The sequence below is a fragment of the Ostrinia nubilalis genome, chromosome 22 (genome assembly GCF_963855985.1).
Source record: "Ostrinia nubilalis chromosome 22, ilOstNubi1.1, whole genome shotgun sequence".
NCBI lineage: Eukaryota > Metazoa > Arthropoda > Insecta > Lepidoptera > Crambidae > Ostrinia > Ostrinia nubilalis.
In genome coordinates, this window is record NC_087109.1 from 1,953,135 (window position 1) to 1,970,863 (window position 17,729).

The following is a 17,729-nucleotide window of genomic DNA, read 5'->3' on the forward strand; positions in this document are numbered from 1 at the left end:
AATAATTAATCCGCGCGTTCTATGGCCTCATACAATCGCAATGGAAAGATGAATACTTAAGGCAATATTATACATACCTACCATAAGACATAAAAGTAATATTTATGTTGTTTGTCCGTTTTCATTTATAATTCCAATTTTGATCTATCCCTTAATTAGGTATGTACTATAGTGTTAAACTATGTATTTAAGTAGTAAGTTTGATAATTAGGTTTTTTTTATTTTACGAGTAAAGTTAAGTACTAATGGAAAAAGTAGTCATTGATGTCATGATAAACGTACCTATAGGTAAACAATGTTAATGCAAGACAAAACAAATCATTTCAAGACAGTTTAAAACCGTATAGACTAAGAGCTAGTGGACGCCAGACCTACGTCATTTTATAAAAGCTGAAAGTTTGTCAGCGTATGCTCCCAATATAGGATATAATGTTGGTTAATTATGAAGTTTGGGTCATCGTGGCTTTGGCAGCTACCCTAAAAAAACTGTCTAGGTTTAGACCTACCTAAGAGCCACAACGTAGCCACATTTAGTAACTTTTAACTCTGATGTCACTACTCTGTTTTTTTCGTATGTTTAGCGAAGCAGTTTCTAGTCAGCAATTTCGAGCTTCCTATTGATTGCTATCTATGATTCACAAAAAAAAAACCTATTTGCGTTTAGAAACTTTTCCAAATTGCACAAAGCGCCTTACAATAAATTAAAAGCAATTTCACTGAATAGAAACAGATTGTTAGGTAACTATTCAAAATTATTATTATATAAGAATATAACCAAAGATGGTTTACTAACTAATTAATAGCTTATTAATATTTTTTCTACGGAAAGTAAGTAGGTCAGTAATCGTGTTTTGATTTGGAAATAAGTGTACCATATTTAGTCCAGTCATTTAAGCTTAAATTAGGTAAGAATCTCGGAATTCGAGATACCCAGCTGTAAGTCTGTAAATACTTGTATATTGACACCCTAAAAGTAGTCTCAAAACCTACATATGGTAGGGTGTAAGCAACTATTAAATTTTAAGGTCAAAGGTCACAAAAATCGGTTTTTTGCGCTTTTTTTGGAAATATCTCATTTCCTATGGGTTTTTTGCTATTTGTATTTATTATCAATATTGTAGAATACTAAATTCTACAATATTGATAATAAATACAAATAGCAAAAAACCCGAGGTAGTTTAGAGCCTGAATAAACCACGGATACTCTCGGCGCACTAAGGGACTCTTATCTAGGTTTAAATAAGACGTCAATATTTAGGTGACAATTTATTGCTTGACACAGGTTGTCAGAGTATACAATCTTCTAAGTAACACATTGGAAATTAATTCCATATAAACCCGTTAAATAGAATAGTTCATAACTAGCTTTGGTCTGCAGGTTATATAGTGATTTTTAATTTAGAAGAATTATAATAGTATTTTTCCAAAACTCCTATAGAGATGACACCACATTAGCAATGATTTACCACGTAGTTAAATAGATGCACGCTAGATGTCGCACTATAGGGTTGGTTTTCTTATAAAACTAATGTTACCAGTTTGATTTTTTGTAATGGATAAATAAATACCGTAAATCAATATCTACCTGAAATACCTAATTATTACTGTTTTATTATTTAAGCATTTTAATTCAAGATTGGAAATTTAAACTAGTAAATAAATCGTCTCTGCAATTGCAACACTACATTGCAAATGGCTGCCTCACATCTGTCTGTTGTGTTATAGTGCTTTTTTCTCATAGATCCGTTGAGTTGAGTTTCTGTTCCTCCGGCTGTGTTAATTCAGTGCTTGTACCGATTGTAAGCTTATAAAGAACTGAGAAAGGACTCTATTTGTGATATTTTCATAATGTCGAACAAAGTTTGCTGTGTTCCTGGATGTTCCAATAACATAGGTATTTTGTATTTCTGTTTACATTTACTTGTACTAGATGCCTACTTGACATCTTTTTAGTGGCTTTTAATCAATTACTTCACCTAAACTTATTGGCGTTATGTCTTTACAGAATCACTGGATATTTTACATAAATTTCCAAACCCTTCTAAAGACAAGAAACGTTTTAATACTTGGCTCTATTCTGTTGGTGGTGAAATTCTGAGCCTCAGCAATGACCATATCTTCAAATATCGACGAATATGTCACAGACACTTTGAGGAGAAATACTGGTGCCGAAATAATTTACTCAGCAACATAGCGGTGCCAACTAAAAACTTAATAGGTTTGTAATTTTTTACTAATTTGTTGTTCGATTTCGTTATAATTTATAAGGGTTAACATAATCGTTTCGGTCAGACAAGTTTATTTATTTATTTGGCACGGTAAATCAACTTCTGCAAGTTTATAGAAGTTGATATCCTATTTACACAGTAGTTATAGCTTGCGGAAGTCAACTTCTGCCAGTTTTATTTCTAGTCTAAATCTAGCTCAACTGTAAGCAGTATAGCACGATTTTTATTTATATTTACTTTGTTCATTAATCAATAGGGATTTTAAATTCAGTACTTAAAAGTACTATTCAGCCCCCTAGCATAAGCACCGCAATATGATAGATAAAGCGTTTTATTGATTTTAACAGTCAAAATACAATGGATTTCCACTGCACTTTGACAGTTAAAATCGATAAAACGCTTTATCTATCATATTGCGGTGCTCATGCTAGGGTGGCTGGAATTGTTATAAATATTATTGAGTAATTAGTTTTAAAACTGAATATTTTAAATAAATAAAGTGCATTAAAGCTTGCAGTAAATTATAATTAACTTCACATTGTCCCGCTTTATAATTTTTATTTAGATTGAGATACACATTGTCTGTGATTTTCAGGATTGTCATTGCCAAAATCCACCCTTATGGAGAGAAGACCTTTAAGATCAATTCAAAATTTGTCAGAACCATCTACATCTAAAGGTAACTTTGCTCTATTGTCATAATTATACTTGCCTTATGATTTAAAGCTGGAAATAAAAGAAGCCTCAAGTATGATTGTGGTCAGATAAATACTCAAAGCTTCCATAGTAAATTTCAGCCTTCCATTAATGTGTTTTGAATAAATATTCAAGTTCTGTTATGGTAAATATTTACCTGAAATAAATACAAAATTATTTTTTCAGAACTTACATTTCCTCTTCAACTGGAATCTGTTGACCCACAACCTCGACCCCAAATTGTCAAGAAAGATATTAAAAGAATGCAAGATATTGTCAAATATGCAACACAGCTTTTTAGCCAAACTGTTGCAACAAATATGGGTTATCTTGCAGGTAAGCCTACAAAACTAGTCAATTTAATTTTAATTTTGACTGTTACATATTTATATACTATATGTATACATAAAAAGCCTTAAAACCATATTGAGAATGGGTTATATTCACTCCTGACTGAACAAGTTGGATTTTTTGTAGTAAAATTTTCCAATAATATACATATCTTGCATTAAGTGCTTAAATAACAAAAAAATAAAGTAAAAACAGTATGTCTCATTATTTAAAAAAAAATGGTATAGGTAAAGAACACATATTGATAGAAATATTTTTTTATACAAAAATTGAATGAACCCATCGAAAATTGTATTAATATATTATGTCTTAATGTTCTTTGTATGATGATAATGACAATTAACAAAATTTCAAATTTAATATCACCACATTTTATTCCTAGTCTATAAACCACCAGCTATTTATTAGCGGATTAATAACGCCTTTGTTTTCATTTTTTTTATGAATGACGCATAAGATTTTCACGTTAACGTTGCTTTGAGGTCCTAGGTTCGGTCCCTTTACTTTTCTTTATTGGCTTGGGTGTAAGGCCGAGGCCGCACTCATCGCGATAACCCGAAGATTCGAGCTATCGCGATGTGTGTAGCCGAGTATTCGCGTATACTTCGGTCCTATTTTGCATAGTCGCAAGAACTTCGCTCGGTTGTCGCCCGAGCTCCGAATGTTATCGCGATGAGTGCGACCTCGGCCTAAGTGTTGCATTACTACTATCGTTTATAATATCCATAACGCGAGTACTTTAGCTACATAGCTAAACATTGTTCTGACGCCAGAACAATGTATATGATGGTGTCTGATATTATTTCCAATTTTTTTTTACAGATAAAGGCATTCTACCGTCGGAGTGCAAGGATACCGCCGATATATTGATGTTTTTCGACCGGCTCTTTGACTCAGTTAATGGAAGTTACGGTAAACGCAAACTACATGGAAAACCGTTGTTAGGGCCGGTCACTCAGACCTCAATACACCACAAAGTATGGGATGAGTCAAAAAAACTGATAAAAAGAATGAAATTTGTAAATCCCAGTTCACTAAAGGTGGAATATGTTCCAACACTAAAAAATTGGGTATGGACATTAGAAGGCATGCAGTTGCTAGTAAAAAAATTGTATATGAAATATGAAATTAACTCCATTTGGTTACGGCATCTAAATCAGGACCCAATAGAAAACTTCTTTGGGTCCATTAGAAGCCATGGATGCCGTAACATCAACCCATCTCCTGATCATTTTGAATCAGCCTTTACAACTCTATTAGTTAATAGTCTTTCTAATGTTCATGCCCCAGGAGCTAACTGCGAAAGCGATAATTGTGCAGCAATGCTTAGTAATATCATCATCACTAAGAGTGAATGCAAAGACCAGGGTAGTGAATTGGAAAATATTCCAAATATTAATTTTATACCCCTTGAAGACAAAAATGATCCACGTATAATTGGAGGACTACAATATGTATGTGGCTACTTTGTGAAAAATGCAAAAAAGAACGTCTTCAAGGGGTGTCGCTTATGTAAAAATGATTTATTAAATGAAAATGAATTGGAATATATTAAATATAGGGAATACGCCAATAAAAAATGGCTTTGCACTCCATCTCTTCCTCTCTTAAACTGCATTTCAAATCTGCAAGATATATATTATGTAATAATAAAAGAACATTTTGCAAAACATAATCTTGGAGAGTTAATTAAAACGATTATTCTAATGTTAATAGAGTTTGACTTCATAACTTGTGAGATTCATAAAGATGATATTATAAATTTTATTTTAAAAATATCTTGCCGGTTTTTTATTTATAATTATTGTAAAGAAATCAATAAAATATTAAATAACAAGAGAGATAGTGATGATGAAAATGATTTATTTAAAATTAAGGCCAAAAAATATTCTCTCAAATGTTTTAAAAGAAAAAAATAAATAAATGTTAATTAATAAAATGTTTTTTATTAATACATCCTTTAATAAAAAGGCATATATTTCAAATTAACGCATGTGTACGATAATACATACTGCACATGTGTTAAAATTTGGAATATATGCTAAAATAAAAAGAGTAAAGTGAGGTCCTACAAACATGACGTAAGCATCGTAAAGTTGCCAAAACAGCTAGTCGGAGGGCGACTGTCGCGTCGTTTCCACTTTTGACGGCTGAGATAAGTCTCTATTCCCTATATATAAAGTTACTCTATGCAGGTTGTCAATGGTTCACAATAGTTGTCAAAGGTTCACAGATGTCAAAATACTCCAGGTATATAAAGCCAGGGAAAAAAATCTGGACACCGCGGTACAGCTTTTCGCCCCTCAAAATACAGTGACATCTATTGGCAACAAACATAAACAAGTTTCATGGAAGGTTTATACAGAGCCAGGAGAAGGACATAGGATACTTTTTATCCCGTTCGAAATTAAAAAAAAAAGTCTGCTTATTTATTGCCATTAAGGCGGAACAAAGTTCGCCGGGTCAGCTAGTTGATAATAAATACAAATAGCAAAAAACCCATAGGAAATGAGATATTTCTAAAAAACGCGCAAAATACCGATTTTTGTGACCGTTGACCTTGAAATGTAATAGTTGCTTACACCCTACCATATGTAGGTTTTGAGACAACTTTTAGGGTGTCAATATACACGTATTTACAGACTTACAGCTGGGTATCTCGAATTCCGAGGTCAACTTACTATAATGACTGGACTAATTCGTCAAACATTTCAATGATTTGTTGGTCCGGGTACTTTGTTCTAACAGATCTGCCCGACTAGTTATAATGTGAATTGATTATATCACACAAGAAAAACCTGCGTCAATAAAAAAAAACATTCCTTGGTACAAAAACTAAAAAAAGTAAAATCAAAAAGATATGTTTCCGCCCGGGATCGAACCGGGGGCCTTCTGCGTGTTAGGCAGATGTGATAACCGCTACACCACGGAAACGATATGAGTATATACGAATTTACCACAATAGTACTGCATATAGGACATTAAAGAATGTAAATGACTGACGTACGTATCTATTCACAAACATTACTGTGAGGTCTCTCAGTGCGCGTGGACGCACAGTGTGTCACACGAACCAGTCACAGAGCTCTATTCAACGCTGTGCGTTCGATTTTCTGCTTCATTTAAGCAAGCATCATTTGTGAATATGAAAATTGTGTCAATGTTTTCTTCAGCATGAAGCTGAAGACACCCCGCATACCACCGACTTTTAGTCGGCCGATAGTTGGGTAGACTTCCAATTTGTATGAAGAATCGGCCGATACGAAATCGGTGTAGTTTGCGCACTTCCAACATGTTCATACTGATTAACAGCGCGACCAAACTAAAGACAAAAAGTCTGTTTTATTTAATTTATTAAAATGTATTACATCAATTAATAAATATATTTTAATGAATTAAATAAAATAACGAGAGAAGTATTCTAATATTTATTGGTAGGCATAACTTGTGATCCTGATACTGAATACTCAAAAAGAAAATGTATGAATTTTCAAACTGCTTGTACTGATTTAAGTATTATACTTATCACACTTTAAAAAACTAATTTTAGCTGGCGCGATGATGTGTCCCTAATTAGTTTAAAAGGTACACAAAATACCTAAGTGATTGCCTATATTTTATACAGCGCACGCCCCTTCATAGTGCCATAAAATAATGAGTTGGTAGTGCCTAGCCTACCTACCTACATTGGATAATAAACAACGTTAATGATATCACACTGGCTACATGAAGGCCAGTTCTTGGTAAACTTGACCACATTGTGTGTTAGCTGATACCTTAGCTTCAAATAGATGTACAGTCAGAAGAAAAAACATTAACTAATTTATGACGAACAGAAATCAGTACAGAAATGGAAGAAATAGTTATAAACGGTGATAATAATTCAGTGACGTACGAAATAAACAAAACTAAATTACTAGGATTAGGATAGGGTTACAATAACGTAAATAAAAGAAGCGTTTCAAGTATAAAGCTATATTACAGTATAATCTCTTACAAAATGTAAATTATAGATTTGCGTAACACCAAAATGTAAGCTCATGTCGCAGCAGTACTATTATGTAGACCTCCCTTAGTTAAAACGTGCCGAAAATGTAATTACGCCCGTATTCACAAACATTACTATGAGGTCTCACAGTGCGCGTGGACGCCCAGGGCGACAGAGCCTATTCAAAGCTGTGCGTTCGATTTGCTGCGTCACGTAAGCAAGCAACGTTTGTGAATACAGATGTTAATCTCTTTACACAAAATTACTTGACTTTAAACCTTATGCTATTAGCGAAATTCTTAATTTTCTGGCAGGTATTTTGACCATTTGTTTGGTACAAAAAAACAAGATTTTGGCCAAAAATTTAAATAATTCTTCAGAACCATATGGTCTTAAGTACCTATTTGATATAATTTTAATACTTCACTAGCTACAAGCATATTAGGTATATTTATCTACATTTTTTTAAAGAAAACTGCACTATTTGAAAGCTGTAATTCCAACGAATGTTAACAAAAACATTTTAAAATTGGTAATCTATCTACTTATAAGTTTTGCATTAAGTGTGTATTAGTTTGGAATGCTATTTTATACTAGAAGATAATGTTACCTTTTTTAAAGTATTTATAAGACGAAGGATTATAGATATTAAAGTTACATTATTTTATTATATTCTGGACTTCTGATTTTGTCATCTAGTTTTTATAGTTTGCAATATTTTTGATTCTTCCTAATTATTTGCTAATTACATTTGTTAGGTCAGTATTAAGAAACACTATTCAAGCTTGATTGTGGAAGACAATCTTTTGTATTTTGAGAAATCACAATATTTTTCTTGAGAGAAAATTCATATTAGATCATTCAAAATACTGGCCTTTAAAATCTATGAGTTTTCAAACAATTTTATCTAGAATTTATAACTTCAACAATGGATATTTTTGATAGAATTCTATGATTATTTGCTTATTTTGTACCCTTTTTTGCAGCTCTATCTTTTCATAGAGCTGCGAAAATAATGTGAGTGACTGTATTTTACAGTTGTACAGTCAGCATTAAATAGTTCGTGACACGTCTTTGTTACAGTTGAAATAAAATTGTGTTGTCAAGTTTTTTGCCAATTTAGAGAATCACAAACTATTTTATGCTGACTGTACTAGACATGTCAGGCTGTAGCACCTAATATAGTTTTAATAGGTGTGACGTTGCTACAATAATGTAATTTTATGTGCTTTCGACTGTACAAACATTCTATTGATTTCACGAGTCCATTAAATTTCATTTTCACTTAAAATGTACGTTCTATGACATAATATTTTAGTAATTTTTATCACAAATCATTCAATGACACCAAACATTACGAACTTGCCTGCTTTAGCCTACAAATATCTGTAAAGTTGAATACATACCTAAACGCAACAGTTGTCAAATTTTGTAATCGTCAACATAATTTTATGTATGGAGCTTCTAACAGATAAAAGTCTTAAAATAATCTGACACTATAGTGGATTGTGTGCATAGCATTTGTTAAAAACAATTGAATACATAAAATTAATATACACATGTAAATCAGATATAAATACAAGCAGTTTTTAACTATTTTGGTTGAGTTAAATGAAATTAAAAAGCAGATATTGAAATATTGATTATGACTGAACTATTCTTGATAAAGCTACGTAGCTGTGTTTGCTGTCCAGCTCGTAGTAACCGACAGGGCCTGCGTCACAATCCGCACAGATCAAGTACTTGTAATTATCAACAGGGTGCGTGAAACCGATATTTTCAAAGATATACATGTTTTCTACATGGAAATATTCGTTTATCATCTCTTTTTGTACTTCCCCCTCTTTCCTGTTTGCATCTTGCTGCATTAAAGGTAGTTCTTTCTGGAAATAAGTAGAAAAAATAATTAGAATTACTGTGCAAGTATATTATTTACACTGTCATATTAATTCCTGTTTAAACATAACCCATTTTACATATTAAAGGATATTTAAAGTAAATAGCTAGGTTTTGATGATAACAATGATGTAAATGTGTAAAAACTGCTAGATTATGGACCTTATTACCAATTTAAGTTAATTTAATTAAATGATTACTACCAATAACTACTAGGGTGATTGCTATAGTAATTGGCCTGTACATAGTTATTGGCCACCTTGGCTAAAATAAAAATAAACAAGCATATGTACCTTATTAAGAGTGGAAAAGAGACACAAATACTTTCTCTGAGCAATACGCTGTCCAATGTAGTATGTCAGAGTAAGAACAGATGGTACTCTAAACAGCAGAAGCTTTCTTTCGACAACGAGTCGTCCGAGTAGCCGCATGCTTGTCAAAATTTTAAGGTAAATATTTATGAATATTGTTCGTAATTTAATTGTTTTTGCTTGTTATAGTAATTTTACTGTTTTTTTCTAAAGAGATAAATGGTAGCTTATGTAGATAGATTAAGTTACTTTGTTTTGGAATAAAATAACTTTAAAATTATACCGGCCAATAACTATACCATGTTTCAATTTATTTCAGTTATTGGCCATGGGTGGCCAATAATTAAATTTTACTTTTATTGTATTTTTATTCAAGATTAAGTTAATTTAACCCTTAAATATTTGCTATTAAAATACTAACGTCCTAACCTATTAGGATCAGTAATTAGCCGGGGGGCCAATTACTGACACTTATGCACGGCCAATAACTATTTTTATTGATTTACTTTACCTAGATTGTTACAAGATGCCGTAGGTAACACAGTATACTAAGGTTGGCATAAGTAGTTGGAACAGAAACACTTAATCAGTTTAAAAAAATAAAACAAATAATACCTGAAATGCAAAACAATGAAATTTTTTTATTCTCTATCGTTTGTGGGACTATTTATTATAAGCAAAATGGATTGGAAGCGGAAGTTACAGATGAACCTGAACCTGTAAGTCGGGAGAAAGAATCAACATTGAGTGAAATAGGAGAACTTCAAACTAGAGATAGAGAAAGAGAGAGAGAGACAAAAGACCCTAAAACTGGGACCCAAGAAGATGAGATAGGTACTTGTAGACGAACGAGAACGACGAAACGGAAAGCTGAAGAAAAGAAAATTGCTAAAATAAAAAAGTAAGAATAATGTATCTGTATCCAATCAAATCTATAATATTTGCAAAAAGCTTATAAAAAATAAACTTTTAGTATGCTCTGAATGTCACCGTGTCTTTCATAAATCTTGTGCAACAGCATATTCCTGAAGAAGAAGGAGAAAGTTATCTTTGTCACAATTGTTACAATGTTACTGAATATACTGACGATGATGAGATAGATGAAGAAATCGATAAGAGTGATACTGATGACGAATTCTTAGCTAATCTTAAGGAAAGACAAAATGACTTAGGATTACAAAGCGTGAAGTTTCAGTGATTTTTATGGGTTTTTTTCGGTGGCTAATAACTGAACTTCTAGGAGCCAATTACTGTGTTTTTGGGGCCAATAGCTAAATTTAATGTGATCTCTGATATTTTTCAAATTATTATTGTAATTCTTATCGTATAACACCAAATAGGTACTAGCTTAAATAGCAGCAATATTGTTTTCTCATAATAAAATATAAAAAGTAAACAAAAGTCGAGTTTTTGTTACATTTTACACAAGTTAACTTACACAACGCTCTTAAAGGGCCAATAACTGTAGCAATCACCCTACCATTGAGTTTAAGATAATTAATTAATTAATCTGCAAAATGAATATAGTATGTTCTTATGCAATTACTGTCGTAGTAAAACGAAGGATTATTACCTCTAAAGCGACGTATTTGGCTGTTTTCTTTTCTAATATTTTCGATCCACAAAATTTACATTTGACCAGCAACTTGTTCTTTCCGTCTTCCACGTAATCTTTCTGTTCTTCGTCCGGCGCTATATCCTTTGTTACCACTTCAGACATGTTTTAAATTTAATTGGGCTACTATTATGGTTAAAAAATACGGAGAAAGTTCATTTATATGTAAATTAAATGCGAAATTACGGATGAGCGCCGGCCGACCGATGGTAATTTTTTGAAAATGTCAATTAATAAAACGTCAAAATTGACTTAAGGTTAATGTTTACGAAGATGTTCTGAGCTATAGCTCAATTTTGTAAAGCCGTTCAACTATTAGTGTTATTTTATGTCTACGGTTGGTAGTACCCACCTACAAAAAATAAAAAAAATAAAACGTCAAAAGCTGACTGTCACCACAACTGTCAAAGTTGTCAACAAATTGGTGTGGTGATTTTTCGTTCACGCATTTGTTGATATTTCTCTTGAAGAATAAACCTGTAAAAATGAGTTCTGGATTTATATCAGAGACTGAAATTCTAGAAGCCAGACGCCGGCGTCAAGAAGAATGGGAGAAAGTGAGGACTGACGACCAACCAAAAGGTATGCAAAATACAAACATTATGCACTCATACCTTCAAAATAAATTAATACTGTTTCCACAAAATTACACGATTGATGATACCAGATTAACAAGATTTCACGCAACTGTAACTAAACTTAAAATGGGAAAGCAGTTTTCTAGCAATTCATTTTCTAGTCGTTTATTGAAGGACATACATAATCAGCTGTCAAACAATGACTGTGGTATTTTATCAACTTAATAATTTATTACGTATCCCAAAATACGTCTTCTAATAGATTTCAACTCACCAAGGCTAAGTTTCTTCTACACCTGTATTATTTTTCATATCATACTTATACATTTCCGAAAGTAACCTACCATAATGTAGTTGTCTGGGCATTATCTATTTTGGATTTTAACGTCTTTATGATAGTCCAGGTGTGTTCTATTAAACATAAAAATGTGTAGTTACTAAAAAGTGTACAATTTTTGTTAGACTGTTAAATTGGCACCGTTCAAAGTGGTTTTTTGAAGTTAGTTCTTTATTTACTTGTTCCACAGAGGCCCCAGAAGAGCAATATGACAGTAGGCCACTATTCCAGCGCCTGGAGGAGCAGAGGCTTAAAAAGGAAGCAGAGTATGAGGAAACTCACAAATTGAGTAAGAATCTTTGTAACATTTTAACCTTCTTGTACACAAATCTGTGTAAACACACTTGAAAAATCATGCTAGAAAAAAAAAGTTAAAAATACTGTATATGGCACTTGCATGTGGCTTTGCCTGTGTTCACATCAACATAAGAAATGATTGTATCTAAATTTTCAGCACATTATGGGTTGAATTATTCATTTATCTTATGGCTCTTCCTTGAGTGAAAATATCTCTATACTAAATTTTACTTAAATTTATTTAGTGGTCCCTTCAAAGATCCCAAGGAAGAAGGAAAGAGAGGATAATTATTTCAAGTACCTACATGTTAATGGCCGCCGATAACGTTAAAAAAGATAAGGGGATAACGTAAAAAAAGATAAAAAATGATGTAAAAACATAAGTAGACCACTCCAAGATGGAATTTATAGTTTTTTTTTGTGTTGGTATGAATGAATGATTAATATACCCTGTTGGTCTATGAAATAAATATGTCCATGTTACGGTTAATGTAATAAATTGAAAATTATGAATAATCGCCGGTTATTATGAATAATTACCAACAGTTGAGGTAAAAGTAATAAATGAATTACATTTGTCAGTGATTATTTAATAATGTAACCTTAGTACTATGAAATACCATAAAAGAACAATAGCTCATGTATAGTGCTTGTGTACAGCCACACATTTTGAATGTTTTGATATCATATATTAATATAATTTGGCATAATGAGTTTTGACTGTTTCTTGCGTAACATTACTTTGCCATAAAGCCCATAACATATTGTTTTGATTTAAAGTGAAAAATAGGTTAAGGTGCGGCGGGGGTGGCCCTTGGGCCACCCCTAAGCCGCCTATTTAGTTTTATACACACATAAATGATCTCATATTAATCACATTTACCAAAAAATGCGGTAATTATTCATAATAACCGGCGATTATTCATAATTTTCACATTTATCACTTTGACCGTAACATCCATACAAAAATAAAACGTATTTAGGAGGTATAGGTACTTAGAGAGTCATTATGATCCCTGAGGGGTTAAAAGCATAAAAAAGAAACAGGCAGGAATGGATAAATGTATTTCTGACTTCCTTAGTAAGCTTGAATGATCCTCCCTCCATTGACCTATATGTATATTGCTATGTCATTTTTCCAGAGAATATGATCAGAGGGCTGGATGATGATGAGGTTGGATTCCTGGACCTGGTGGAGCAGAGCAAGGCTAAGGCAGCGCAGCAGATATCCCTGGAGGAGCAGAAGGAAATGCAGGAGTTCAGGTGTGTATCACTTCAATGATTTAAGAAGACTGTTGTTTACATTAAAAGAAATATTTTTAAAGTAATTACCATGATGTCATACATTTGGGAGAAATGTATTTATTTAGGAAAACCAGCGTTATACATTGTAATAATAATTACTTTAAGCAACAGGCAGTAAGTTAACCACTCAGGTTCTCACAGGTAGAAAACTAATTTAAACAAATAATAAGCCTTTGCACCATTTTTGTATGTTGAGCAATGGATGTTCTATAGCTGAAATGATAATTACATTTTATGTATCTTTATAAGTTACAATCATAATCATTAATTAGCTAAAGTTGAAAGGTATGTGTATTATCCTCATTATCTTCTACGGTCTATACCATAGTAACATGTAGTTGTGTTACTCTCAAAAACCAATCACAGAAAAAGTATCAAAAATACACCTCTGTTTGCATTATTCCAACTTTGTCAGACGTCCAACTTTTCTAAGATCCACACAAGTCTTTGCTTGAATCCAACTTTTTTTTGTGTTTTTATTAGCACTTTTCCAACTGTATACTCAGTTAAAGAAACTTAGTGTGGTATTTAAAGATTAAAATGAGACAAGGCCTATTTCGTCTTCTTCCTTAGTCCCGCAGGGTTGTACGCCTGTTAAAAATCTCTTCTTCTTCTTAGTCGGGCACTCTTGTCAGAGTGATCGTGGTTGCGCTGACGAGGTACATGGTGGGGTAATTTCAACTCCTGTTAATAATAGTTAATGTCAAATGTCAGGGAGCGGGTGTCCACATTAGCAGAGAGTGAGGAGCTAACACGTCTGCGCGCGCAACTGGCGCCCGCGCGGTCCACGCCCGCGCCCGCGCCGCAGGCACAGAAGAACAAACTGCTTGGAGTGAGTTAAACTGCTCTTTTCTGTTTCTTGTATACAGTAGAATCCCGATTATCCGGATCAATTAAAACCAGGGGTGTTCCGGATAATCGAAAATTCAAACAATTATTAACTTTTTACAACAGAAAGGGTTTTCAATTTATCATTTAGTCTAAAATCTAAATTTTAGACCATTGGATGAATGCATTTTTTTAAACAATGAACCTAGACATCGTCCGTACTGTGTTACGGTGGCGGCGCTTTGCCGTTTTAATGGGTCCAAACCCTAAATCGGTAATTAGAAACCGTGAAGAATGAGTCCGGATAATCGGATATCCGGATAATCGAGATTCTACTGTACTAAAGTCTTACGATTAAGGCCCAGAACAGACGGTGAAACGCAACTGTAACGAAACTGCAACTGCTAGTTACTTTTGAGTTGCATCTAAGTTTCTGCCATAGCGTCCGTTGAGACACCACACATGATGCGACCAGTTTGAAACTTTCAGTTGCGTCGCAGTTGCGTTTCACCGTCTGTTCTGGGCCTAACAGTTACATAATTTATTGATTCACATGTGCAAAAAATAATTTTAGATACCGAATTAAGTGTCAACCGAGTACCTACTCATTTCTATGGCTTTCCACCTCACTGTCAAGGTCAACACAGTCTTAATCTAACTAATTTTATTCACTTTAAACTTAAATTAACTTTTTTATTCTGTCTTACTAGGGAAATGGTGATTTCATCACACTTTCGTCCTAATATAAAGGCAATTTTTGACAGCAAAATGTAGCCTTTATTTCTTTAGATCCCTATCCCTCTATCAAGTCAAAAGTACTTAATACTAACTTACCAACATCTTCATTTCAGGTGATTGTGCGAAAGAGGAAAGCAAGTGAGATGGAAGATGAGAAACAAGAGAAAGGTGCTCCCCCAGCCAATACTAACGGAATAACCAACAGGTATTGTAACCATTTTTTTAGGGTTTTCTCTGTTAATTTATTTTTGTACTTTTTGATTTCCGTTATTTATGATGTCAATAGATTTCACGCCAATTCTATTAATGTTTTCTAGAAGTAAGTAACAAAAGTTTACAATTCAGAATCACAAGATATTCTTTTTTTTTTCCTGGTTTCCTGGTTATTGAATAAATATCTTCCCCAAATAGACTTTCCCCTAATGGAGTAAAATAGGTTTTTTTTTGTCATCTTATGAAAATTCTCATTTTCTCCCATATGAGAGAAGCCTGTCGGGTAAATGGAAATGCCTGATAATAACTAACAACAGCCAGTGATTTAACCACCAACCACCAAAGTCAACACGCAAAGATAATGTCACTAACAACCTTCCTTCATTCCAGCAGTGACTCCAAAGAGAACGGATCCGAAGCCCCCGCGGTGGGAGGCACGCTGCGCTGTATCGGTGTCTTACCTGGACTGGGGCACTACGACACAGATTCCACTAGCGACACCGACGAATCCAGCGATGAGTCGATCTGCGTGAGTATTGTGAAGTCCTCTTTAAGGAACATCCAAAAAATTTTATTTTTGACCTTATGATACGTGAATAATGTTAAAAACTCATTCATTTTTGCAAATAGGCTTTTAAAAAGCACTTTTACACATCACAGTATTGACCCTACCGCTGCTTCGGGTCAATAAATGGGCCAGTGCTGAGAAGAAGCAGCGCAAGAAACTCAGTCACTATAATTGTCAGCCTCCATTTCAAGGTTCAAATAGTAGTCAACATAGCCCTATAGAGCTACAAGACAAGACTAAATATTTTTGTTACCTATGGCCAATGGGCAGTTGTCCAATGCCAGGTTGCAAATGACAGATGACAGTACGAAAGAAAACATCAAGCGTAGGCGCGTGCTTTCGCGTATTTACTAGCTTTTGCCCGTGGATTGCCCTTTCAAAAACCGGGATAAAAACTCTTATAATATGTATTTCCCTTTGTTAACTATATCTGTACTGTATTCCATTTTATTCGTTAAGCTTGAAAGAGTTACAAACATTCATAACCTCACATAACTACATAGTTAAAACAGTCGCTTTCCGCTGTCGTCCTATGCCTAGATCTTTAAAACTACGCAACAGATTTTGATGCGATTTTTTTTAATAGATAGAGTAATTCAAAGAGAAAGTTTATAATACTTAGCACCCGTGGGTCACTAGTTTATAATATTAGTAGGATAGGATTAGGATTAATCACAATTTATAAGTGCGTTAAAAACATACATTACCATTTCCAGAACGACAAGTCCTGCAAACGCGATCTCCTGGGCAGGCGGCCGGAGCCGGCCGAGTCGGAGTCTCGAAGCCAAGCCAAGAGTTAAACTGGACCAGGTTATTATTTAGGTAATAGATTATTTCCGCGATCTAGACTTCAGCAGTCTTGCGAAATAAGGCCGATTCATTCACTAAGAATTGTCCATAGACAATTGAATGAATGTAATATCATTCATAAACTTGTCTTTGCTATTTGAAAGTGGTCCTGAAAAAAATTACAATTTCATCACCATTAACAAAAGAAGAAATTGTGAGACATTGGCGAAATCGTGGTTCCCAAAACCTTATTCATTGCCATTAAAAAAGTAGAGGTACACACGGCCACACTGTTAACTATCCATTTCCGTTTTTGCTCTCGCTCTCATCAAATGGTGATTCTTTGCGATAGAACGAGATGACATGACTGGCAATGGGCAGTTAACCCTGTCGCCGATAGTACAATTCAGTGTTAGAATCATACCTTATTTACAAAATTGCTAAAGTATATTTGTGGGATTATGCATTGGGATTAATGAGTATCTTTAAGTATAAGCAAATAAGTTCCTTGTTCATTAAATTCTGCGATTGGGCACTAAGCCTTAAACTCAGCAGAACTTTTGCTTCTGCTTAATCTTTTGAGACAACGTTGATTTAAATCTTTCTTGTGATAACAAAAATTATAGTAAGTTATTTTGTGTGCCCCATTTGGGAATCGAACCCAGGACCGAATGGAGAGATAAGTTTTAAATGATGCTATGCATCTAAAACGAAACATTTCTGTTGAATCAGAAACAATTTATTTAAGGTTTTTATATATTTTCGCAAGAACTTGCTATGTCTCTGCAATAGTCGTGCAATACACGAAAATTATTAAATATTGAAACACTTGCAAGGATTCTGTAAAAAAAATACCTGAGCTCACTATCCCTTTGACTATCTGTGTTTTAGGTGTATAATATAAAATATTATGTAATATTTAAGTTATACAAATAAATATTTGTATATTATGTGTTGGATTTATCATTTTATATCGTTAAGTTTAAAAAAA

At 33.5% G+C, this 17,729-nt stretch overlaps 1 protein-coding gene, 1 long non-coding RNA gene and 1 other non-coding gene across 4 annotated transcripts; 2 read left to right on the top strand and 1 right to left on the bottom strand.

The window, feature by feature from the left end:
- Nucleotides 1-1,751: 1,751 nt before the first annotated feature.
- On the top strand, nucleotides 1,752-3,185 carry LOC135082831 (uncharacterized). The gene is made up of 4 exons (XR_010259493.1): nucleotides 1,752-1,894; nucleotides 2,006-2,218; nucleotides 2,824-2,907; nucleotides 3,111-3,185. It is a non-coding gene; the product is annotated as an uncharacterized LOC135082831 (long non-coding RNA).
- A 2,951-nt stretch (nucleotides 3,186-6,136) lies between these two features.
- On the bottom strand, nucleotides 6,137-6,209 carry Trnav-aac (transfer RNA valine (anticodon AAC)). Its single transcript has one exon. It is a non-coding gene; the product is annotated as a tRNA-Val (tRNA).
- A 5,262-nt stretch (nucleotides 6,210-11,471) lies between these two features.
- On the top strand, nucleotides 11,472-17,688 carry LOC135082868 (PSME3-interacting protein). Of its 2 annotated transcripts, none has more exons than XM_063977629.1 (7): nucleotides 11,472-11,667; nucleotides 12,191-12,289; nucleotides 13,440-13,560; nucleotides 14,317-14,434; nucleotides 15,282-15,373; nucleotides 15,772-15,910; nucleotides 16,666-17,688. In XM_063977629.1, exons 1-7 carry the CDS (start codon nucleotides 11,571-11,573, stop codon nucleotides 16,747-16,749), a joined length of 750 nt encoding a protein of 249 aa, XP_063833699.1. In that variant the 5' UTR covers nucleotides 11,472-11,570; the 3' UTR covers nucleotides 16,750-17,688. The 2 variants fall into 2 exon arrangements, with proteins under 2 accessions (XP_063833699.1, XP_063833700.1); XM_063977630.1 differs by having other exon boundaries at nucleotides 15,775-15,910.
- Nucleotides 17,689-17,729: the final 41 nt, after the last annotated feature.